Here is a 26,021-nt window from a genome sequence, read left to right as displayed (position 1 = left end):
TCAGGTGACATTTAAATATTGGAGCCTGTATTGGGACAATTTGTGATGAGTCATCTTTAACTCTTCCCCTGCCATGTCCATTAGTTCTTCTCTGTTAAACCTGAACAGATGCCTGCCCTCCTCGGAGGAAAGGTCTAAAGCCCCTCGACAAGTATAGTAGTCAGTAGAAGCCTGGTTCCAAGTGACAACCAGAAACTTCATGCAGTTACACTGGCTTCTGATGGCTATCTGTTTAAAAACAAATGGATATTACTGTTACTTGAAAGTATAATCTTCATTAGTACATTTATTTTATTAAAGGTCTGTATGCAAGGCACTGTGTGTGTGTAAAATACTCCCAAAAAATAATACAATAGTTATCTCTTGGACTTCTCTAAATCTGTAAAAAGAAAAAAATTCCCATCAAGTTTTAAAATACTTTCTTTAGAAGTCCAAAACACATTTGCAAAGTCTACTCATTGGTTTTATATAAATCTACTTCACTATTTTTTTCTTTATTCTATAGAAAAAGTTTACCTAAAATTCTCATGTGTATTTCCAAAATATAAAAGAATCTTTTTATACTGTTCTCATATTCATACTGTAGACCTATTTTATGGGTAAAATTGCCTTCTAATCTCCCTTTTGCTTACTTCTGCTTTGTAGCACAGAGGTATATAATGTGGTTGTGTGTTATATAGAACACAACTCTTAATTAAACATAACTCAATTATGACCTGTATGAATATCTGATTTGAAGATCCAGTGTAATTAGAATTAAAAAATTAAACATATTTTGAGATTATGTTCAGATGTTAAGATAAATTATCTAATTTATGCCATGTTAAGTAATAACATTTGATGAAGAAAAGGATAGCATATAGAATAAGAATACTAACTGTAATATGTACCTGACCTAGCCTCTTCAGCATTTCAGCTCCAATACCTAGACCTTTTAAATAGATAATGCAAAATGAAAAAAACATAAGAAGTTGAAAAACTCCATTTAAAAAGTTATTTGCTTTACTTTAAACCCTGTATCTGGTTGTTACATACTAGTAATAGCTTGTGTTGAAATTCAACTCATGAATGTTTTTCATATCTCTTTTTCCTAATTGGCATGTGGTTCCAAAGGTAATGGAAAAGATTTTGGATTTACTTTAAAGATCAGTGAAGAGGAAATGTGTCCCTATCACTATCATCTTATCACAGAATATATTTCTTATTCATTTTAGACAAACCAACACAAAATGTAAAAGCACGTTTTAAACATGAAAGTATAGCTTTCATAACTTGGCTTATTCAAGCCTTGATGGGAACTAATAAATCTTTTTCTAATCTGTGATTGAGTCTTCACCATAAGCAAGGATAACTAGGATAGTGATCAGGCTCATGAAATAGAAATAAGTTACATAAACTAACTTAAACACATTTATACTAACTCTCCTTAAATTAAAATATACCTTTTTAAAGTATAAGTAATACTATAAGTGTTACTTGACCTCGGTAAGCTTGTATGACATAAAAGTCCTCTAGGTAAAGTAACTTGCCAATCCAGGGGTCATATGTAAAGTAGTACATGGCAAATCCAACAGTCACGTTGCCTAGGAAGAGGAAAGAGAGGGTATAAAGAGGTTAATACTTTGAATCTTGTAATGTTCTTTCCTCCAAAATAACTATTAAAGTAATAAAAGCTTGCTGGACAAAATTTCAAGCAATACAGAAATGTATAAGGTAGAAGGTTTAAGTCCTTTATAATACAACCTTTAAGAGATAACCCATCTTTTAACAGTGTGGAGTATATTCTTCCTAAAATCTTTTTTCTATGCATTTACAAACATAAGTACATACCATACATTTTCTCTTAAAAACAAGACTCAGTTTATGTACTTTTGCTCTTCTCCTCTGCTTAATAGTAATTATATGCTATCAAACTGTACTTTGTTTTCAGGATAGAGAAAATATACTCTAGATTAAATTGAAAAAGGAAGGTTTATTTTACCTAATGGTTTTTGATGATTGTGTACTTCTGCAATCAAGCAGTAGAAAAGGGGATGATCCCCAAAGCCACCCCTGAGTACATCTGAAATATCAATTCACATAAAATATGTTAGAAAATTTACAGTAGAGAAAAGGAAGATGGTGGAGTTGGCAGCACCAGAATTCCTTTCTTCACCTATACAACAACTGTACTGGCATAAACTGCCTGAAGTGAATATTTTGGAACAGTAGAGTTTATTTGAATACTTACAACTTCCAGAGGACAGCTTGGCTGGTAAACTGCAGTTAATTTTGGCAAAATTCAGCCATCAGCCCAGTGGTGGCTTCCAAGCACACACCCCCCAACTCCATCATGTCCTACCTCATCTCACGGCAGGCAGTTGTAGGGACTGCTGAGACTCCTGAATTGCTGGAGTGGATTGCTACTCTCAATGCTGAGGTGAGGACTTAGAGGTTGGCCGCTATTTTTCTAACCTCCACCAACTAAAGCAGCTTCTAGGAGATTTAAAGGAGCCACACCAGTTTTGTTAGACATTCAAAAACAGCCATGTATACAGGAGAAGCTAGAAAGCCACCATGCATGATCAGGGAAAGATACAGACTTAGAAAAGACCTTAAAATACCTTAAAACATTTAACTCAGATTGATCTCTGACACAGGCACCCTATAACAATAAAAAAACAGCCAACCCTGGGGAAGCAAGAGAATTTGATTTCAAGAGTTGACACATTATAAGATTAAAATGTCCAGTTTTCAACAACAAAAAATCACAGTGCATACAAAGAAACTGGAAAGTATAGCCCATTCAAAGGAACCAAGTAAATTAACAGAAAACATACCTGAGGAACCCCAGATGTCAGACTTACTAAACAAAGACTTTAAAACAACTGTCTTAAAGGTGCTAAAAGAGCTAAAGGGTGACATGCACAAAGACAAGAAAAAGATGTATAAACAAAATAGGAATATCAATAAATAGAAATTATTAAAAAAAGAATCCCCATCAAAAAACTCTGAAGCTGAAAAGTATAATAAATGAGAAGTGCACTCTAGGGGTTCAAAATCAGAATTTCTAAGCAAGCAGAAGAAAGAATGAGTTAACTTGAAGATAGGACAACTGAAATTATCAAGTCTGAGGAACAAAAAAGATGAAGAAAAGCAAAGAGCCTAAGGTATCTGTGGAACACCATCAAATGGACCAAGATACAGATTACGGGACTCTCAGAAGAAGAGAGTGAAAGGAAAAAATATTTGAATAACAACTGAAAACTTCCCAGATTTGATGCAATACATCAATCTACAAATCCGAGTTCAATAAACTCCAAGTGGTATAAACCCCAAAAAGTCAACACCAAGACACGTAATCAAACTGTTGAAAGACAAAGAGAAAATCTTGAAAGCAGCAAGGCAGAAGTAACTTGTCACATACAATGGATCTTCAATGGGATTATCATCTGCTTTCTCATCAGAAACCTTGGAAGCCAGAAGGCAGTGGATTGATATACTCAAAGTACTGGGGACAGGGAAGGAGGGGAGAAGTGCAGAAACTTGTCAACCAAGAATTCTATATCCACCAAAACTGTCCTTCAAAAATGAAGGAGAGGGGGCTTCCCTGGTGGCGCAGTGGTTGAGAGTCCTCCTGTTGATGCAGGGGACATGGGTTCATGCCCCGGTCCGGGAGGATACCACATGCCACAGAGCAGCTGGGCCCATGAGCCATGGCCACTGAGCCTGCGCGTCCGAAGCCTGTGTTCCACAACAGGAGAGGCCACAATAGTGAGAGGCCCACATACTGCAAAAAGAAAAAAAAAAAAAAAGGAGAAATTAAGATATCCCCAGACTCATCCCCCCCTAAACAAAGAACCTGAGGAAGTTTGTTATCTCTAGACCTGCCCTGCATAAAATGCTAAAAGGAGTCCTTCAGGTTGAAATGGAAGGAAAATAGGTAGTAACTCAAAGCCATATGAAGAAATAAAGATAAAGGTAGTGGTGCCTAGTTAAAGGTAAATACATGGGCAATTATAAAGAACTAGTGTTATTTTAAATTTGTTTGTAGTTCTTTTTATTTTCTACATGATTTAAAAGACAAGTGCATAAAATTAGTCATTAGTGTGTGTTCTTGGGCACACAATGTATAAAGATGTAATCTGTGACATCAATAACATAAAAGGGGAATTGACATGTACAGGAGAAGAGTTTTTGTATGCTATTGAAATCAAGCTAGTATAAATTCAAATTTTATTGTTATAACTTTAAGATGTTAAATGTAATCCCCACAATAACAACAAAGAAAATGTCTATAGAATATATACATAAGGAAATGAGAAGGGAATCAAAACATTTTACTACAAAAATCAACTAAATACAAACGAAGGTAGAAATGTTGGAAGTGAAGGACAAAAAACTATATAGAAAACAAATAGGAAAATGTCAGAAGTCCCTCCTTATCAGTAATTACTTTAAATGTAAATGGATTAAATGCTCTAATCAAAAGAGAGATTAGCAGAATGAACTTCTAAAAATGATCCAACTATATGCTGTCTGTAAGACACTTACTTTAGATTAAAAAAAAAAACACAAGAAGGTTGATAGTGAAATGATGGAAAAAGACATTTCATGAAAATAGTAATCAAAAGAAAGCTGGGATGGCTGTACTAATATAAGACAAAATAGACTTTAAGTAAAAAACTCTTACTGAAGAGAAGGATATTATATAGTGATAGAAGGTTCAGTTTACCAAGAAGATATAACATTTATAAACATATATGCACCAAACATCAGAGCTCCAAAATATATGAAGCAAATATTGACAGAATTGAAGACAGAAAGAGCTCTAAAATAATATTCGAAAACTTCATTACATCAATTTCAATAATGTACTTAAAAAACAGACCAATGATAAATATGTTAATAGATTATTTGAACAAAACTATAGATCAATTGGACCTAACAGAAATATACTGTGCATCCCACCCAACAACATAATACACAATTTTTCTTGAACTTTCTCTAGGATATGTCATATGTTAGGCCAAAAAGCAAGTCTTAATACATTTTGAAAGATTGAAACCATACAAAGTACCTTCTCCAGTCACAATGGATTGAAACTAGAAACTGATAGAAGGAAACTAGGAAATTCACAAATATGTGGAAATTAAACAATGCACTCAAACAACTTTGGCTCAAAGTAGAAATAACAAGAGGAATTAGAAAACAGAGATAAATGAGAATGAAAGCAATATAAAAAACTTATGGGATTCAGTGAAATAAGTGCTCAGAAGGGAACTTATAGTTGTAAATTCCAACATTAAAAAAGGAAGGGAGGGAGGGAGGGAAAGAAAGAAAGAAAGGAAAGAAGGAAGGAAGGAAGGAAGTAGAAGGGAGGGAGGGAGGAAAGGAAGGAAGGAAAGGAAAGGAAAGGAAGAAATAAAGGAAAGAAAAAGGAAGGAAAGAAAGAAAGAAAAAAAGAAAGAAAGAAAGAAAGAAAGAAAGAAAGAAGGGAAGAAAGGGAAGGAAGGGAGGGAGGGAGGAAGAAAGATCTCAAGTCGTGACCTAATCTTACACATTAGAAACTAGAAAAAGGAGTAAACTAAGCTCAAATCTAGCAGAAAAAAAGGCAAATAAATATTTCTTATCAATACAGATGCAAAAATACTCAACAAAATAGCAAATTGAACTCAACAGCATATTAAAAGGATCATTCACTATGACCGTGTGATTGATCCTAGGAACGAAAGGATGGTTCAACATAAGGAAATCAATCAAAGGGGGAAAAAAACACAAGACCATCTCAACTGGTGTAGAAAAGGCAATTAACAAAATCCAACACCCTTTTATGATGAAAGCCCTTAGAAAACTAGGAATAGAGGGAAATTCCTAACATGATAATGGGTACCTATTTTTTTAAAAAGTTAACTTTAATGGTGAGTGACTGAAAGCATTCCCCCTAAGATTAGGAACAAGGCAAGGATGGCCACTCTCACCACTGCTATTCAACATTGTACTGGAAGTTAGACAATTAGACAAGAAAAAGAAATAAGAGCCATCCAAATTAGAAAGGAAGAGGTAAAATTATCTCTATTTGCAGATGACATGATCCTACTGATTGACAATCCCAAAGAATCCAAAAGAAAGCTACTAACACTAATAAATTAATTCATTAAAGTTGCAGGCTACAAGATCAACCAAAAAAATCAGTTTTATTTCTATACACCAGCAAAGAACAAACCAAAAAGTAAATTTAAAAAGCAATTCCATTTACAATCGCCTCTAAAATAATTAAATACCTAGGAACGAATCTATGCAAGGAGGTGAAATACTTGCATACTAAAAACTATAAAACACTGCTGAAAGAAGTTAAAGACCTAAATAAATTAAAAGATATCCCGTGTTCATAGATAAGACTTAACATTGTTAAGATGTCAATAGTACCCAAAGTGATCTAAAGATTCAATGTCGTCCCTATCAAAATTCTAACATCCTTTTTTACAGGAGTGGTAAAGCTGATCCTCAAATTCATTTAGAATTCCAAGTGTATAATTTTATACAGACTTTTCTTGACCTACAATAGGGTTACATCCTGATAAACCCATCATAAGGTGAAAATGTCATAAAAGTCGAAAATGCATTTAATACACCTAACCTATCAAACATCATAGCTTAGCCTGACCTACCTTAAACCTGCTCAGAGCACTTGCATTAGCCTAGAGTTGGGCAAAATCATCTAACACAAATCCTATTTTATAATAAAGTGTCAAATATCTCATGTAATTTATTGAATACTAAGTGAAAATAGAATGGTTGTATGGGTACAGAATGGTTGTAAGTGTATCAGTTATTTACCCTCATGATCACATGGCTGACTAGGAGCTGTGGCTCACTGCTGCTGCCCAGCATCATAAGAGAGTATCCTATTGCATATAGCTAGCCCAGGAAAAAGACAAAATTCAAAATTTGAGGTACAGTTTCTACTGAATGCATATTGCTTTATAAAGTTGAAAAATTGTTCAACGTCATACCGTAAGTAAGTCAGGGACTGTCTGTACACTTTAATCATCTCTTCTCTCAGTGTTCACATTTCCTGCCTAAAATGTTGCAATTCATCATAAAACACTAGCATTGGCTATTAATATTGCTGGCTCTCAAAATGTAGTAAATATCTTGAAAATAGTTTTAAGTCATTTTGCTTTTATCCATTTCATCCTATCAAGCTACTACTAACATTGGGCATTAAATTATATTGTCTTTGACCAACTACACTTCTCATTTTACATTTCCAAAATTAGTTGAAATTTATTGACACTGTAAAGATGTAAAAGCTCTTAACTATCAATTTCATACTTTAAAAATGAGGAAAATATAAAATAGTGGTGCACTGACAAAGCTATTAAACAATAGCTTTTTATACAAACTTTTGCCCTGTATATCTAAATACTATTAATGACAACTTCTTTGTGTACCAAGGACAACAGTGTCCACATATTTAGGTACAAGTAGTGCTTTGTGCATACATTATGCCATGCTTCTTTTTCTAGCTCTGAAAATACCATAAAACATCTTACCCTTTGCTGTTAACTTCATTGCATCTAGCATGTTTTCACAGGCAGCCAATTCCTGTCAAAGTAGAGAAAACATTCAGTTTATGGTTTAGTAACAAATTTTTTAAATTACTTTTCAAATTACTTTTTAAAATTTTTTGGCTGTACTGAGCACCTTGTGAGATCTTAGTTCCCTGACCAGGGATTGAAACTGGGCCACAGCAGTGAAAGTGCCAAGTCCTAACCAGTGGACCGCCAGAGAATTCCTAGTAACAAATTCTAAAGATGATAAGCATGAAGATTTTATTGAGTATTTATTAACGTACGACGTCCTGGGTAGTATTAAAAGTGAGTCAGACTTAACTCCAGTCATCTAGAAACTTAAAATCCAAAACAGCATATGCAACAAGACAATATATAGAGAGAAGATTAACTATGTCGATACATCATTCCTGTGAAGGTCAACTGTCTAGGTAACTAGCCTTGGATACAACCAGAAATCAGGAAGTAAAGCCAAAAGTTTTTCTGAGCATTCAAGGTAGATATCACAAAGTCTATGAATTATAAAGCTCATAGACTTTACGGAGAAGTCTGTTGTGATTGCTTGTGAGGTGTTCTTCCCAATTTAACTTTAGACTTTGTTTATTTGTCTTTTTAAAATAATTCTACACATTCAAGTCAATTCCTCATAGTTTGGATCTCAAGCTTGGAAGGGAAATCCCCACTTTTGGACTATAAAAATAGTCACTTTTGTTCCCTTCTTAATTTTTTTTTTATTTTTTCCAGTTTTATTAAGATATAACTGACATATAACATTGTATTAGTCCAAGGTGGGCAATATAATGATTTGATGTATGTATATGTTGTGAAATGATTACCACGATAAGGTTAGTTAACATCAATAATCTCACATAGTTACAATTTATTTCTTGTGATGAGAACTTTTAAGATGTACTCTCTTAATAACTTTTAGATATACACTATGGTTTTGTTAACTATAGTCACCATACTGTACATGACATCCCCAGAGCTTATTTATCTTATACCTGGAAACCTTTAACTTTTAACTAACATCACCCATTGCCCCCACCCCTACCTCCCCCCTCTAACAACCACCAATCTGGTTTTTTTTACATCTTTATTGGAGTATAATTACTTTACAATGGTGAGTTAGTTTCTGCTTTATAACAAAGTGAATCAGTTATACATATACATATGTTCCCATATCTCTTCCCTCTTGCGTCTCCCTCCCTCCCACCCTCCCTATCCCACCCCTCTAGGTGGTCACAAAACACCGAGCTGATCTCCCGGTGCTATGCGACTGCTTCCCACTAGCTATCTATTTTAGGTTTGGTAGTGTATATATGTCCATGCCACTCTCTCGCTTTCTCACAGCTTACCCTTCCCCCTCCCCATATCCTCAAGTCCATTCTCTAGTAGGTCTGTGTCTTTATTCCTGTCTTACCCCTAGGTTCTTCATATATTTTTTTCTTAAATTCCATATATATGTGTTAGCATACGGTATTTCTCTTTCACTTTCTGACTTACTTCACTCTGTATGACAGACTCTAAGTCTATCCACCTCATTAAAAATAGCTCAATTTCGTTTATTTTTATGGCTGAGTAATATTCCATTGTATATATGTGCCACATCTTCTTTATCCATTCATCCTATGATGGACACTTAGGTTGTTTCCATATCCAGGCTATTGTAAATAGAGCTCCAATGAACATTTTGGTACATGACTCCTTTTGAATTATGGTTTTCTTAGGGTATATGCCCAGTAGTCAGATTGCTGGGCCATATGGTAGTTGTATTTGTAGTTTTCTAAGGAACCTCTATACTGTTCTCCATAGTGGCTGAACCAATTCACATTCTGGCCAGCAGTGAAAGAGTGTTCCCTTTTCTCCACACCCTCTCCAGCATTTATTATTTCTAGATTTTTTGATGATGACCATTCTGACTGGTGTGAGATGATATCACATTGTAGTTTTTTTGTTGTTTTTTTATAAAGAAGATGTTGGGGGTAGGAGTTTATTAATTTTTGCTGTGTTGGGTCTTCGTTTCTGTGCGAGGGCTTTCTCAAGTTGTGGCAAGTGGGGGCCACTCTTCATCGCGGTGCGCGGGCCTCTCACTATCATGGACGGCCTCTATTGTTGCGGAGCACAGGCTCCAGACGCGCAGGCTCAGTACTTGTGGCTCACGGGCCCAGTTACTCCACGGCATGTGAGATCCTCCCAGACCAGGGCTCGAACCCGTGTCCCCTTCATTAGCAGGCAGATTCTCAACCACTGCACCACCAGGGAAGCCCTACATTGTAGTTTTGATTTGCATTTCTCTAATGATTAAGGATGTTGAGCATTCTTTCATGTGTTTGTTGGCAGTCTTTATATCTTATTTAAGAAATGTCTATTTACGTCTTCTGCACATTTTTGGATTCGGTTGTTTGTTTTTTTGTTATTGAGCTGCATGAGTTGCTTATAAATTTTGGAGATTAATCCTTTGCCAGTTGCTTCATTTGCAAATATTTTCTCCCATTCTGAGGGTTGTCTTTTGGTCTTGTTTATAGTTTCCTATGCTGTGCAAAAGCTTTGAAGTTTCATTAGGTCCCATTTGTTTATTTTTGTTTTTATTTCCATTTCTCTAAAGGTGGGTCAAAAAGGATCTTGCTGTGATTTATGTCATGGAGTGCTCTGCCTATGCTTTCCTCTAAGAGCTTGATAGTTTCTGGCCTTACATTTAGGTCTTTAATCCATTTTGAGCTTATTTTTGTGTATGGTGTTAGGGAGTGTTCTAATCTCATACTTTTACATGTACCTGTCCAGTTTTCCCAGTACCACTTATTGAAGAAGCTGTCCTTTCTGAACTGTACATTCCTGCCTCCTTTATCAAAGATAACGTGACCATATGTGCATGGGTTTACCTCTGGGCTTTCTATCCTGTTCCATTGATCTATCTTTCTGTGTTTGTGCCAGTACCATACTGTCTTGATTACTGTAGCTTTGTAGTATAGTATGAAGACAGGGATCCTGATTCCTCTAGCTCTGTTTTTCGTTGTAAAGATTGCTTTGGCTATTCGGGGTCTTTTGTGTTTCCATACAAATTGTAAAATTTTTGTGCTAATTCTGTAAAAAATGCCAGTGGTAGTTTCCTAGGGATTGCATTGAATGTGTAGATTGCTTTGGGCAGTAGAGTCATTTTCACAATGTTGATTCTTCCAATCCAAGAACATGGTATATCTCTCCATCTATTTGTATCATCTTTAATTTCTTTCATCAGTGTCTTACAATTTTCTGCATACAGGTCTTTTGTCTCCTTAGGTAGGTTTATTCCTAGATATTTTATTCTGTTTGTTGCAATGGTTAGTGGGAGTGTTTTCTTGATTTCACTTTCAGATTTTTCAGCATTAGTGTATAGGAATGCCAGAGATTTCTTTGCATTAATTTTGTATCCTACTACTTTACCAAATTCATTGAATAGCTCTAGTAGTTTTCTGGTAGCATGTTTAGGATTCTCTATGTATAGTATCATGACCTCTGCAAAGAGTGACAGCTTTACTTCTTCTTTTCCGATTTGGATTCCTTTTATTTCCTTTTCTTCTCTGATTGCTGTGGATAAAACTTCCAAAACTATGTTGAGGAAGAGTGGTGAGAGTGGGCAACCTTGTCTTGTTCCTGATCTTACTGGAAATGCTTTTAATATTTCACCATTGAGGGCGATATTGGCTGTGGGTTTGTCATATATGGCCTTTATTATGTTGAGGAAAGTTCCCTCTATGCCTACTTTCTGCAGGGTTTTTATCATAAATGGGTGTTGAATTTTTCAAAAGCTTTCTCTGCATCCATTGAAATGATCATACGGTTTTTCTCTTTCAATTTGTTAATATGGTGTATCACGTTGATTGATTTGCGTATATTGAAGAATCCTTGCATTCCTGGAATAAACCCCACTTGATCATGGTGTATGATCCTTTTAATGTGCTGTTGGATTCTGTTTGCTAGTATTTTGTTGAGGATTTTTGCATCTCTGTTCATCAGTGATATTGACCTGTAGTTTTCTTTCTTTGTGACATCTTTGTCTGGTTTTGGTATCAGGGTGATGGTGGCCATGTAGAATGAGCTTGGGAGTGTTCCTCCCTCTGCTGTATTTTGGAAGAGTTTGAGAAGGATAGGTGTTAGCTCTTCTCTAAATGTGTGATAGAATTCGCCTGTGAAGCCATCTGGTCCTGGGCTTTTGTTTGTTGGAAGATTTTTAATCACAGTTTCAGTTTCAGTGCTTGTGATTGGTCTGTTCATATTTTCTATTTCTTCCTGATCCAGTCTTTACAGGTTGTGCATTTCTAAACATTTGTCCATTTCTTCCAGGTTGTCCATTTTATTGGCGTAGAGGTGCTTGTAGTAATCTCTCATGATCTTTTGTATGTCTGCAGTGTAAGTTGTTATTCTCCTTTTTCATTTCTAATTCTATTGATTTGAGTCTTCTCCCTTTTTTTCTTGATGAGTCTAGCTAATGGTTTATCACTTTTGTTTATCTTCTAAAAGAAGAAAATTTTAGTTTTATTGGTCTTTGCTATCGTTTCCTTCATTTCTTTTTCATTTATTTCTGATCTGATCTTTATGATTTCTTTCCTTCTGCTAACTTTGGGATTTTTTGTTCTTCTTTCTCTAATTCCTTTAGGTGCAAGTTTAGGTTGTTTATTCGAGATGTTTTCTGTTTCTTAAGGTAAGATTATATTGCTGTAAACTTCCCTCTTTGAACTGCTTTTGCTGCATCCCATAAGTTTTGGGTCGTCGTGACTCCACTGTCACTTGTTTCTAGGTATTTTTTATTTCCTCTTTGATTTCTTCAGTGATCACTTTGTTATTAAGTATTGTATTGTTTAGCCTCCATGTGTTTGTATTTTTTACAGATCTCTACCTTTAATTGATATCTTGTCTCATAGCTTTGTGGTCGGAAAAGATACTTGATACAATTTCAGGTTTTTTCAATTGTCATATCTTGATTTGTGACCCAAGATATGATCTGTCCTGCAGAATGTTCCATGAGCACTTGAGGAAAATGTGTATTCTGTTGTTTTGGGATGGAATGTCCTATAAATATCAATTAAGTCCATCTTGTTTAATGTATCATTTAAAGCTTGTGTTTCCTTATTTATTTTCATTTTGCATGATCTGTCCATGGGTGAAAGTGGAGTGTTAAAGTACCCTACTATGAATGAGTTACTGTCGATTTCCCCTTTTATGGCTGTTAGTATTTGCCTTTTGTATTGAGGTTTTCCTATGTTTGGTGCATAAATATTTACAATTGTTATACCTTCCTCTTGGTTTCATCCCTTGATCATTATGTAGTGTCCTTCTTTGTCTCTTCTACTATTCTTTATTGTAAAGTCTATTTTGTCTGATATGAGAATTGCTACTCCAGCTTTCTTTTGGTTTCCATTTGCATGGAATATCTTTTTCCATCCCCTCACTTTCAGTCTGTATGTGTCTCTAGGTTTGAAGTGGGTCTCTTGTAGACAGCATATATATGGGTCTTGTTTTTGTATCCTTTCAGCCAATCTGTGTCTTTTGGTGGGAGCATTTAGTCCATTTACATTTAAGGTAATTATCGATATGTATGTTCCTATACCCATTTTCTAAATTGTTTTGGGTTCGTTATTATAGGTCTTTTCCTTCTCTTGTGTTTCCTGTCTAGAGAAGTTCCTTTAGCATTTGTTGTAAAGCTGGTTTGGTGGTGCTGAACTCTCTCAGCTTTTGCTTATCTGTAAAGGTTTCAATTTCTCCATCAAATCTGAATGAGATCCTTGCTGGGTAGAGTAATCTTGGTTGCAGGTTTTTCTCCTTCATCCCTTTAAATATGTCCTGCCAGTCCCTTCTGGCTTGCAGAGTGTCTGCTGAAAGATCAGCTGTTAACCTTATGGGGATTCCCTTGTGTGTTTTTTGTTGTTTTTCCCTTGCTGCTTTTAATATGTTTTCTTTGTATTTAATTTTTGACAATTTGATTAATATGTGTCTTGGCGTATTTATCCTTGGATTTATCCTATATGGGACTCTCTGTGCTTCCTGGACTTGATTACCTATTTCCTTTCACATATTAGGGACGTTTTCATGTATAATACCTTCAAATATTTTCTCAGTCCCTTTCTTTTTCTCTTCTTCTTCTGGAACCCCTATAATTCGAATGTTGGTGAGTTTAATGTTGTCCCAGAAGTCTCTGAGGCAGTCCTCACTTGTTTTCATTCTTTTTTCTTTATTCTGCTCTCCAATAGTTATTTCCACTATTTTATCTTCCAGGGCACTTATCCATTCTTCTGCCTCAGTTATTCTGCTATTGATCTCATCTAGAGTATTTTCAGTTTCATTTATTGTGTTGTTGATCATTGCTTGTTTCATGTTTAGTTCTTCTAGATCCTTGTTAAATGTTTCTTGCATTTTGTCTAATCTATTTCCAAGATTTTGGATCATCTTTACTATCATTATTCTGAATTCTTTTCAGATAGACTGCCTATTTCCTTTTCATTTTTTAGGTCTGGTGTGTTTTTATCTTGCTCTTTCATCTGCTGTTTGTTTTTGTGTCTTCTCATTTTGCTTATCTTACTGTGTTTGGGATCTCCTTTTTGCAGGCTGCAGGTTTGTAGCTCCCGTTGTTTTTGATGTCTGTCCCCAGTGGCTAAAGTTGGTTCAGTGGGTTGTGTAGGTTTCCTGGTGGAGGGGACTAGTGCCTGTATTCTGGTGGATGAGGCTGGATCTTGTCTTTGTGGTGGGCAGGTCCATGTCTGGTGGTGTGTTTTGGGGTGTCTGTGGACTTATTATAATTTTAGGCAGCCTCTCTGCCAATGGGTGGAGTTGTGTTCCTGTCTTCCTAGTTGTTTGGCATAGGGTGTCCAGCACTGTAACTTGCTGGTCGTTGAGTGAAGCTGGGTGCTGGTGTTGAGATGGAGATCTCTGGGAAATTTTCGCCATTTGATATTATGTGGTGCTGGGTGGTCTCTTGTTGACCAGTGTCCTGAAGTTGACTCTCCCACCTCAGAGGCACAGCACTGACTCTTGGCTGGGACACCAAGAGCCTTTCATCCACATCACTCAGAATAAAAGGGAGAAAAAGTAGAAAGAAAAGAAAGAAAGAAAGAAGGAAAGAAAGTAGGGAGGGAAGATGAGAGAGAGGGAGGAAGGAAGGAAGGAAGAAGGGAGGGAAGGAGGGAAGAAAGGAAAGAAAGAAAGAAAGAAGGGAGGCAGGGAGGGAGGGAGGGAGGAAGGAAGGAAGGAGGGAAGGAAGGAAAGAAAGAACAAAAGAAATAAAGAAAGAAAGGAATAAGATAAAATAAAGTAAGATAAAATAAAATAAAGTTGTTAAAATAAAAAAATAATTATTAAGAAAAAAATCAGATGGAGAGAACCCTAGGACAAATGGTGGAAGCAAATCTATACAGACAAAATCTCACACAGAAGCATACACATATACACTCACAAAAAGTGGAAAAAGGGGAAAAATCATAAATCTTGCTCTCAAAGTCCACCTCCTCAATTTGGAATGATTTGTTGTCTATTCATGTATTCCACACATGCAGGGTACATCAAGTTTATTGTGGAGCTTTACTCCGCTGCTTCTGAGGCTGCTGGGAGGGATTTCCCTTTCTCTTCTTTGTTCTCACAGCTCCCGAGGCTCAGCTTTGCCTTTGGCCCTGCCTCTGAGTGTAGGTCGCCGGAGGGCGTCTGTTCTTTGCTCAGATAGGACCGGGTTAAAGGAGCAGCTGCTTCGGGGACTCTGGCTCACTCAGGCTGGGGGGAGGGAGTGGTACAGAGTGTTGGGGGAGCCTGCGGTAGCAGAGGCCAGCATGACGTTGCACCAGCCTGAGGCACGCCGTGCGTTCTCCCAGGCAAGTTGTCCCTGGATCCCGGGACCCGGGCCGTGGCGGACTGCACAGGCTCCCTGGAAGGGGGTGTGGATAGTGACCTGTGCTCGCACACAGGCTTCTTGGTGGTGGCAGCAGCAGCTTTAGTGTCTCATGCTTGTCTGTGGGGTCCGTGCTTTTAACCGCTGCTCACGCGGGTCTCTTGAGCTCCTTTAAGCAGTGCTCTTAATCCCCTCTCCTCGCGCACCAGGAAACAAAGAGGGAAGAAAAAGTCTCTTGCCTCTTTGGCAGTTCCAGACCTTTCCCCGGACTCCCTCCCTGCTAGCCGTGGTGCACTAACCCCCTGCAGGCTGTGTTCACGTTGCCAACCGCAGTCCTCTCCCTGAACTCCGACCGAAGCCCAAGCCTCAGCTCCCAGCCCCTCCCGCCCCAGCAGGTGAGCAGACAAGCCTCTCAGGCTGGTGAGTGCCGGTCGGCACCGATCCTCTGTGCGGGAATCTCTCTGCTTTGTCCTCCACACCCCTGTTGCTGTGCTCTCCACGGCTCCGAAGCTTCCCCCTCCACCACCCACAGTCTCCACTGGCAAAGGGGCTTCCTAGCGTGTGGAAACCTTTCCTCCTTCACGGTTCCCTCCCACTGGTGCAGGTCCCGTCCCTATCCTTTTGTCTCTGTTTATTCTTTTTTCTTTTGCCCTACCCAGGTACGTGGGGGAATTTCTTGCCTTTTGGGAGGTCTGAGGTCTTCTGCCAGTGTTCAGTAAGTGTTCTGTAGGAGTTGTTCCACGTGTAGATGTATTTCTCGTGTATCTGTGGGGAGGAAGGTGATCTCCACGTCTTACTCTTCCACCATCTTCCTCTTCCTCCACCAATCTGTTTTAAATTCCTTATATTAAATTGATTAATTTGGTTTTGTTTGTGTGTGTTTATGTAAGACGGTGGAATTTCACCTTTATCTTTTTCTCCCAGTTATCCCAACACTGTTTATTTAATAACGTATCTTTTATTAACTGTCTTGAAGTTTCCATTTTATCATGTACTACATTCTCATATATACTTAACAGAATTTCTGGACTCTCCATTCTGTTCCAATGATCTATCTCTGCATCTATGGTAATAGATTACCATAGTATTTTAATTACTTACAGTTTTATAATATCTGATAGGGATCTTCTCCCCTCATCACTCTTCTTTTTGATATTTTTCTAGAAACAGTCACATGTTTATTCTTCCACGTGAAAATTTGGGGATTTTGACTGGAATTGCATTAAATTTATAATGGAAAAAATGTATAAAATATATAAGGAAGACAGCAAGGGCCAGATTATGTACATCATTGCTAAGAAATTTGGATTTTATTCTCAGTACAACCAGAGCCCAATGGAATTTGAGCCTCTTGGCTGCTGTTTTGAGCACCTTCCCTAAGACGCTGTAAGCTCTTTGAGGGCCGGGACTATAATTTAATAATCTGATATCCTTTATAGTACTTAGCACGTGGCCTTCCCCTAGTATGCACTCAGTGTTTGCATAAGGAACAAAAATCAGATATTAATAGTACACAGTCCTTCGTATGGATCATCAATGGTCCAAAAACCACAGTTTGAGAACCACCATAATAAAAGGCATTAAATGGAAAGTCTGGTAAGCAAGAAGTTATAGCTGCCTAGACATAAAGTGACTAGATCCCCAAATAATGCTGTGGTATTATTTGATTAAGAATAAGATAAAACAGATTCATACAAAGGATGGTTGGAAGAATTTTAGTGGCAGGGCAGTAAGTAAAACCTGAAAAATACTCAGTTAAGGAATGAGTATTTATATATGTGACATATATATATATATGTGTGTGTGTGTGTGTGTGTGTGTGTGTGTGTAATATATATATGTATATGTATATATTACACATATATATGTAGATGGAAACAGTTTGTAGATGTACACATATATATGTAGATCGAAACAGTTTGTAGATGGCAAACTCTCATAAATCCCTTGCAAAGCAAAGAGAGAATGCTTTGAAAACTTATCAGTGAACAGGAGTTAGGGTGAATGGACATGTACGTATCAGAGAATAACATCCCAAACCTAATTAATCATTATATTAATGTCTGTGATGCAGAGTAATTTAGCTTTTCTATTATTTTTCTACACTGAATAGTCATTAGAATTATTTCCAAGAAACATCTAGTGTATATTCAGGTACATGAGGCAAATTCAAAAGTAAATGTGGTTAGGAACTTCACAGATACAGGTTCACTGAAGTTGGAGAATCTAGTGATGTATTTTTCCCTTGGTGATAACAATGGGCACTGTTTGGAAAGATAAGGAAGGTAAGTTTTCTGGATAGAAAGATTCACTGTCATTCAATAATAAATTTATTAATTGCCAACTGGGCGTCAGATACTAAGCTAAGAAAAAAAAACCTTTAAAATTATTTTCTACCTGGAAAAATGTGCTTCTAGAATAATTAACATGTTGGGCATAGTATTTTGATTGATGACCTAGTCATGCGGATTAATGCCAGTTAGAGAAATGATGTGGGAACTTTTGGGGATAGAATAGAATGGAAGGCATGGGAAGATAGATAACCCAGTTCTTACAGATCTGTAACCAGGCCTAGCATCATTTCAGCAGATAGATTTCACTAGAAAACTTCTGGTATTTTATTTTGTCCATTAAAATACATGCTCTGATCAAAGGGAACAGAAACTTGGCCTAATTTAAATTATATACATATATATATATATATATATATATATATATATATATATATATATATGGAAACAGTTCCATTACAAAACTCTTTTACAAGTTTTCCTTACCTATAACCTGTGCCTTGTTCCAGCCACAAATTTACTCTTTTTAAAAATCTAGGCTACTGCTTTTATATGGGCTTTTATATGGAATTGTTTAGGTTGTGTATTACATACATGATTGCCTTGAGTGCCACAGAACTTCAGCACAGTAGCTGAAGTATGGCTAATAGTTTGTCACCTTTACTGCACTGGGATGATTTCCAGGAAAATCATTAAAATGAATTTTAAATCAGAAACTTAACCCTGCTCCTTGGACTTCTGGGAGGCTATCTGTGGATGGACTTCAGGAGTCAAAGAACAGTCTGAAATTATACAGAAAATTTGTTGTGGATAAATATTGTTTTCTGGGCAGTCAATCATTAGCTTCTACATGTAGGTGTGGTCTTCAAAGCAAGAGGCCCTACCCTAAAATCTTAGCCATTAATACCTGAAATTCTATCACTGACAGGTCATTCATTTGAGTTAAGCATTCCTTTTATCAAAGATCCTCTTTTAAAGTTAAAATTGAGGAGAAGTCAAGATGGCAGAATAGGAGGACATGAAATTCATTGTTCCTCACAAGTACATCAAGAATACATCTACAAATGGAACAGTTCTCATAGAGCACCTGCTGAACATTAGTGGAAGACTTTGGACACCTAAAAGGACAAAAAAATCCCCTCAAAACTGGGTAGGATGAAAGAAAGAAGAAAAAAAGGAAAGATGAATCAAAACAGGGACCAGCAGCCCTGGCGGGAAGCTGAAAGTGAGGGGAGGTCCCCACGCTCAGATAAACTCCCTCACGGTGGGGAAAGCAGCTGGGACAGAAAAGGACATTCAGGGGATCAAAGGAGAATGCAGTGGATGGTCTGTGGAAGGCAGGACAAAGTAAGAACTGCACACATGGCCTACACAGCAGCTCTGCACATTCCAGCCTGAGTCGTAAGTCACCTGTTGCATAAGGGGGCTCGGTGTTGGAAAGTGAGGTTTGGAGCATGGACCCAGGGAGGGGACAGCTGTTGGCTGTGAAAAGACAGCCTGAAGGGACAGGAGTAAGGAGCTCCACAGCCAGGAAAGTCTTCAGAAAAAGCCCGGGACACCATAGAAGCAAGGCATCATTGCTGAGTGGCATGCAAGGGGTGGAGCCACAATTACAACCCTTTTCCCCACCTGCTGGCTTCTTCAGCCTCCACAGCCACTGGGAGGGTCACCCATCTGAGCAGCCTTGCCCGCCCCTCAAGCCAAGGTCTCCTCCACCCGCGTAGGCTCTGGGGACCTGAGTGCCGCCCATCCCAAAGCCTCCTTGGGAATCAGCCCTGGTCACCCCTGCCTGAAATGGGAATCCACCAAAGCTGATGGGGGCTGAGTGCTAAAGCATGGGGTTAAGAAAGCAGATCCAGGGACAGGACCAATGTTGGCTGTGCATATATAACAAAGGGGATGGGGGTGAGGGGCTCCACAGATGGAATGCCCCTAGAGGAAGCATGGTCTACCTTGGAAACAAGGCTCCATTGTTGAGTGGCATGAAAGGGGGCAGGGCAACCACTGCCTCCACATGCCAGCCCCTGCCTCAGCAGGCACTGGGAGGGACTCCCACAAGAGCGAGCACACCCCAGTCTGTTGCAACTGTCTATGCAGCTGCAGGCAATTCACACACACCCCAGTTGTGGCCGCCATGCCCCTCCCTGGCCTAAGTCAGTAAGTGTGCCCCAATCAGCCACTGCTTTCACTCCCTCTCACTGGGGAAAGAAACAGGCACCTGAGGGTGGTGCACACACAGAGGTGGGGCCAAAACCAAAGCTGAGCACCAAGGGTGGTACAACTAAGGAAGAGGAATGGAAATCTCTCCATGCAGCTGCAAAAGCTAAGGAATAAATCCCAGAGATCAGCTTGGTAAACCCTGCATCTGTGGAGTATGTGAATGGACAAAAAGTACTATCACAACTGAGTCTGTTCTACCTTTAGCAGCAGTGGGCTTTGGGGGAAAGTACACACAGGAGTTGGGCCAGCCCAGAGTCTGAGCTGCCCCCACAGTACCCACAGTGGATCCAGAGACCTAAATAGAGGTATTGGAGGGCCTCCTGGGGAGGCAGGGTTTGGCTCTAGCTCACTGTGGGAGTGAGAACACTGACAGCAGACAGCCTAGGAAAATATTATTATTACTATTATTCTTTTTTTGTTTCTTTCATTTTGTTCAGTTGTGGTTGTTATTATTTTTTATTATTTATTCTATAAAAAATTTTAATATATTTTTTGATTTTCCTATTTTTACTTTACTTTTCTGTTGTTTTGTGTTTATTTTTGTTCTTTATATTTTTTGATCATTTTTATGTATTTGTTTTGTGTTTGCTTTTTTTTTTTTTTTTTGGCAGTACACGGCTTCTCACTGTTGTGGCCTCTCCCACTGTGGAGCACAGGCTCCGGACACACAAGCTCAGCAGCCATGGCTCACGGGCCCAGCTGCTCCGTGGCATGTGGGCTCTTCCCGGACTGGGGCATGAACCCATGTTCCCTGCATCAGCAGGCAGACTCTCAACCACTGCGCCACCAGGGAAGCGCCTGTGTTTGCTTTCTGATTTTGTTTTCTTTTTCATTTTTTGTTCTTGTTCATTTAGTCCTTATTGACTATTCTCATTTTTAAATTCTTTTGTATGCTTATTCTCTTGGTTTATTTTATTTTATTTTATTTTTTCAGTGTGTGTGTGTGTGTGTAGTGTTGTTATTGCTGCTGTTTGTTTGCCATTGTTTTTGCTATTTGTCTTGGGTTTTGTTTGTCTGTTGGTTTTCTTTTCTTTTCTTTCCTTTTACTCTGGCCACACCGTGCAGCTTGCAGGCTCTTCGTTCCTTGGCCAGTGGTTGGGTCTGAGCCTCCAGAGTGGAGCACCAAGTCCAGGACACTGGACTGCCAGAGAATTCCTGGCCCCAGGGAATATTATTCAGCATGCACACTTCTGGAGGAGTCCATATTAACACCAAGACCCAACCCCACACAACTGCCTGCAGGCTCCAGCACAAGAAAACTCACACCAAACAACCAGCAAGACAGGAACACAGCCCTAGCCATCAGCAGGCAGGCTGCCTGAAGTCGTACTAAGCTCACAGACACTCCAAAACACACCACCTGACACGGCCCTGCCCTTCAGAGGGAAAAGACTCAGCTCCACCCACCAGAGTGCAGGTACCAGTCCCTCACACCAGGAAGCCTACACAAGCCCCTGGAGCAACCTCACTCACCAGAGGGCAGACAACAGAAGCAAGAGGAACTATGACCCTACAGCCTGCAGAAGGAGACCATAAACACAATAGGTTAGACAAAATGAAACAACAGAGAAATATGTTGCAGACAAAGGAGCAAGGTAAATCCCATAAGGCCAAATAAGCAAAGAGGAAATGGGCAATCTACCTGAAAAAGAATTCAGAGTAATGACAGTAAAGACGTTCCAAGATCTCAGAAATAGAATGGAAGCATGGATCGAGAAGACAGAAGAAATGTTTAACAAGGACCTAGAAGAACTGAAGAACAAACAATGAGTGATGAACAACACAATAACTGAAATGAAAAATACACTAGAAGGAATCAACAGCAGAATAACTGAGGCAGAAGAACCACTAAGTAAGCTGGAAGATAGAATGGTGGAAATAACTGTTGAGGAGCAGAATAAAGAAAAAAGAATGAAAGGTAATGAGTACAGTCTAAGAGACCTGTGGGACAACATTAAACAACCAACGTTCGCATTATAGGGGTACCAGAGGGAGAAGAGAAAGAACCTGAGAAAGTACTTGAAGAGATAATAGCTGAAAACTTCCCTTACATGGGAAAGGAAACAGTCACCCAAGTCCAGGAAAGGCAGAGAGTCCCAGGCAAGATAAACCTAAGGAGGAACACACCGAGACACATAGTAATCAAATTGACAAAAATTAAAGATAAAGAAAAATATTGAAAGCAACAAGGGAATAGCAACAAATAATGTACAAAAGAACTCTAATACGGTCGTCAGGTGATTTCTCAGCAGAAACACTGCAGACCAGAAGGGAGTGACATGATATATTCAAATTGACGAAAGGAAAAAATCTAAAACCAAGAATACTTTACCCAGCAACACTCTCATTCAGATTTGAAGGAGAAACCAAAAGCTTTACAGACAAGCAAAAGCTAAGACAATTGATCACCACCAATCCAGCCTTACAACAAATGCTAAAGGAACTTCTCTAGGCAGGAAACACAAGAGAAGGAAAAGACCTACAAGAAAAAACCCATGACAATTAAGAAAATGGTAATAGGAACATACATATTGATAATTACCTTAAATGTAAATGGATTAAATACTCCAACCAAAAGACACAGACTAGCTGAATGGATCCAAAAAAATACCCATATATATGCTGTCTCCAAGAGACCCACTTCAGACCTAGGGACACACACAGACTGAAAGTGAGGGGATGGAAAAAGATACTCCAAGCAAATTGGAATGAAAAGAAAGCTGGAGTAGCAATACTCATATCAGACAAAATAGACTTTAAAATAAAGACTATTACAAGAGACAAGGAAGGACACTACATAATGATCAAGGGATCAACCCAAGAGGAAGATAATTGTAAATATTTATGCAACCAACACAGGAGCACCTCAATACATAAAGCAAATGCTAACAGCCATAAAATGGGAAATCTACAGTAACACAATAATAGTCGGAGACATTAACACCCCACTTACACCGATTAACAGATCATCCGGACAGAAAATAAAAAAGGAAACACAAGTTTTAAATGACACAATAGACCAAATAGACTTAATTGATATTTATAGGACATTCCACCTAAAAGTGGCAGAATACACGGTCTTCTCAAGTGCTCATGGAACATTCTCCAGGATAGATCACATCTTGGGTCAGCAATCAAACCTCTGTAAATTTAAGAAAATTGAAATTGTTTCAAGCATCTTTTCTGACCACAATGTTATGAGATTAGAAATCAATTACAGGAAAAACAAGAACTGTAAAAAATACAAATATATGGAGGCTAAACAATATGCTACTAAATAACCAAGAGATCACTGAAGAAATCAAAGAGGAAATCAAATCATACCCAGAAAAAAAATGACAAAAACACACGATGGCCCAAAACCTATGGGATGCAGCAAAAGCAGTTCTAAGTGGGAAGTTTATTGCAATACAATCCTACCACAAGAAACAAGAAAAAAGAAATATCTCAAATAAACAACTGAATATTACACCTAATGCAACTAGAGAAAGAACAACAACAACAACAACAAAAAACCCTCGAAGTTAGTAGAAGGAAAGAAATCATAAAGATTACAGTAGAAATAAATGAAATAGAAATGAAGAAAACAATAGCAAAGATCAATAAAACTAAAAGCTTGTTCTTTGAGAAGATAAACAAAATTGATAAACCTTTACCCAGACTCATCAAGAAAAAAAGGGAGAGGACTCAAATCAATGAAATTAGAAATGGAAAAGAAGAATTTACAATGGACACCACAGAAATACAAAGGATCATAAGAGACTACTACAAGCAACTATATGCCAATAAAATGGATAACCTGGAAGAAATGGACAAATTCTTAGAAAAGTACAACCTTCCAAGACTGAACCAGGAAGTAACAGAAAATATGATGAACAGACTAATCACAAGTACTGAAATTGAAATTATGATTAATTATCTTCCAGCAAACAAAAGTCCAGGACCAGACGGCTTCACAGGCAAATTTTATCAAACATTTAGAGAAGAGCTAATACTTATCCTTCTCAACCTCTTCCAAAATTTAGCAGAGGGAGGAACACTCCCAAACTCATTCTACAAGGCCACTATCACCCTGATACTAAAACCAGACAAAGATGTCACAAAGAAAGAAAATTAGAGGCCAATATCACTGATGAACATAGACACAAAAATCCTCAACAAAATACTAGCAAACAGAATCCAACAACACATTAATGGGATCATACACCTTGAACAAGTGGGGTTTATCCCAGGGATGCAAGGATTCTTCAGTATATGCAAATTGACCAATGTGATATACCATATTAAAAAATTGAAGAATAAAAACCATATGATCATCTCAATAGATGCAGAAAAAGCTTTTGACAAAATTCAACACACATTTATGATAAAAAAAAAAACTCTCCAGAAAGTGGGCATAGATGGAACCTACCTCAACGTAATAAAGCCCATATACAGTAGACGGCAAACCCACAGCAAACATCATTCTCAATGGTGAAAAACTGAAAGCATTTCCTCTAAGATCAGGAACAGGACAAGGATGTCCACTCTCACCACTATTATTCAACACAGTTTAGGAAGTCCTAGCCATGGCAATCAGAGAAGAAAAAGAAATAAAATGAATCTACTTTGGAAAAGAAAAACAAAAATTGTCACTGTTTGCAGATGACATGATACTATACATAGAAAATTCTAAAGATGCTACTAGAAAACTACTAGAGCTAATCAATGAATTCAGTAAAGTTACAGGATGCAAAATTAATATACAGAAATCTCTTGCATTCCTATACACAAACAATGAAAGATTGGAAAGAGAAATTAAGGAAACATTCCCATTTACCATTGCAACAAAAAGAATAAAATACCTAGGGCTACCTAAGGAGGCAAAAGACCTGTACTCAGAAAATTATGATACTGATGAACGAAATCAAAGATAACACAAACAGATGGAGAGATATACCATGTTCTTGGATTGGAAGAATCAATTTTGTGAAAATGATTATGAAAATGATTATACTACCCAAAGCAATCTACAGATTCAATGCAATCCCTATCAAATTACCAATGGTATTCTTCACAGAACTAGAACAAAACATTTTAAAATTTGTATGGAAACACAAAAGACCCTGAATAGCCAAAGCAATTTTGAGAAAGAAAAACAGAGTTGGAGGAATCAGGCTTCCTGACTTCAGACTATACTACAAAGCGACAGGAATCAAGACAGTATGGTACTGGCACTAAAACAGAAATATAGGTCAATGGAACAGGACAGAAAGCCCAGAGATAAACCCACGTACCTATGGTCACCTAATCTATGACAAAGAAGGCAAAAATATACAATGGAGAAAAGACAGCCTCTTCTATAAGTGGTGCTGCGAAAATTGAATAGGTACATGTAAAAGAATGAAATTAGAACACTCCCTAACATCATACATAAAAATAAACTCAAAATGGATTAAAGGCCAGACACTATAAAACTCATAGAGGAAAACATAGGCAGTCTCGAGCCTCCGCAGGTCTTACTTAGAAAGAATTCATGCTTGGTTGCCTCATGCTTGATTGTCTCCTGCCTGTTTGGCTCATGGCTCTTTGTCTTGTGCCTGATTGGCTCGGGCCTGGTTGACTTGTACTGGATTGGCTCGGGCATGGTTTCCTCATGCCTGGCTGATTCATGATTGATTGGCTTGGGCATGTTTGCCTTATACCTGGTTCACTCATGCTGGATTTGCTTGGGTCTGGTTGCAGTTGACTCATGCCTGATTGACTCAGGCCTGGCTGACTTGTGCCTGATTGGGTCGTGCTTGATTGGCTCACGACTATTTGCCTCATGCCAAGTTGACTCAGGCCTGCATGCATGTGCCAGGTTGCCTCATGCTTATTTGGCACAGGCCTAGTTGCCTCATGCCTGGTTGACCCAGTTGGTTAATGTCAGGTTGGCTTATACTTGGTTGGTTCATGTCCAATTGGTTCATACCACGTAAGATCGTGCCTGGCTGGTTCATGTCTGGTAAGCTTGATTGATTCATACCCAGTTGATTCGTGTCTGGTTGGCTGAGGGCTATTTGGTTTAGAACTAGTTGGTGGATGATGGGTTGGCAGACAACTGGTTGGCCAATGACTAAG

At 38.1% G+C, this 26,021-nt stretch overlaps 1 protein-coding gene across 1 annotated transcript; it reads right to left on the bottom strand.

Annotated features, from left to right (window-relative positions):
- On the bottom strand, positions 1 to 26,021 carry SATL1 (spermidine/spermine N1-acetyl transferase like 1). The gene is made up of 6 exons (XM_073798885.1): positions 25,749 to 26,021; positions 25,469 to 25,617; positions 1,982 to 2,062; positions 1,482 to 1,583; positions 891 to 931; positions 1 to 228 (listed from the first exon to the last, which is right to left on the bottom strand). The coding sequence occupies exons 1-6, from the start codon at positions 25,922 to 25,924 to the stop codon at positions 1 to 3; spliced, it is 777 nt and encodes a 258-aa protein (XP_073654986.1). The 5' UTR covers positions 25,925 to 26,021.

This window comes from Tursiops truncatus, chromosome X (assembly GCF_011762595.2).
Source record: "Tursiops truncatus isolate mTurTru1 chromosome X, mTurTru1.mat.Y, whole genome shotgun sequence".
NCBI lineage: Eukaryota > Metazoa > Chordata > Mammalia > Artiodactyla > Delphinidae > Tursiops > Tursiops truncatus.
Note: the sequence above shows the minus strand (reverse complement) of the source record. Positions and strands in the feature narration are given on the sequence as shown.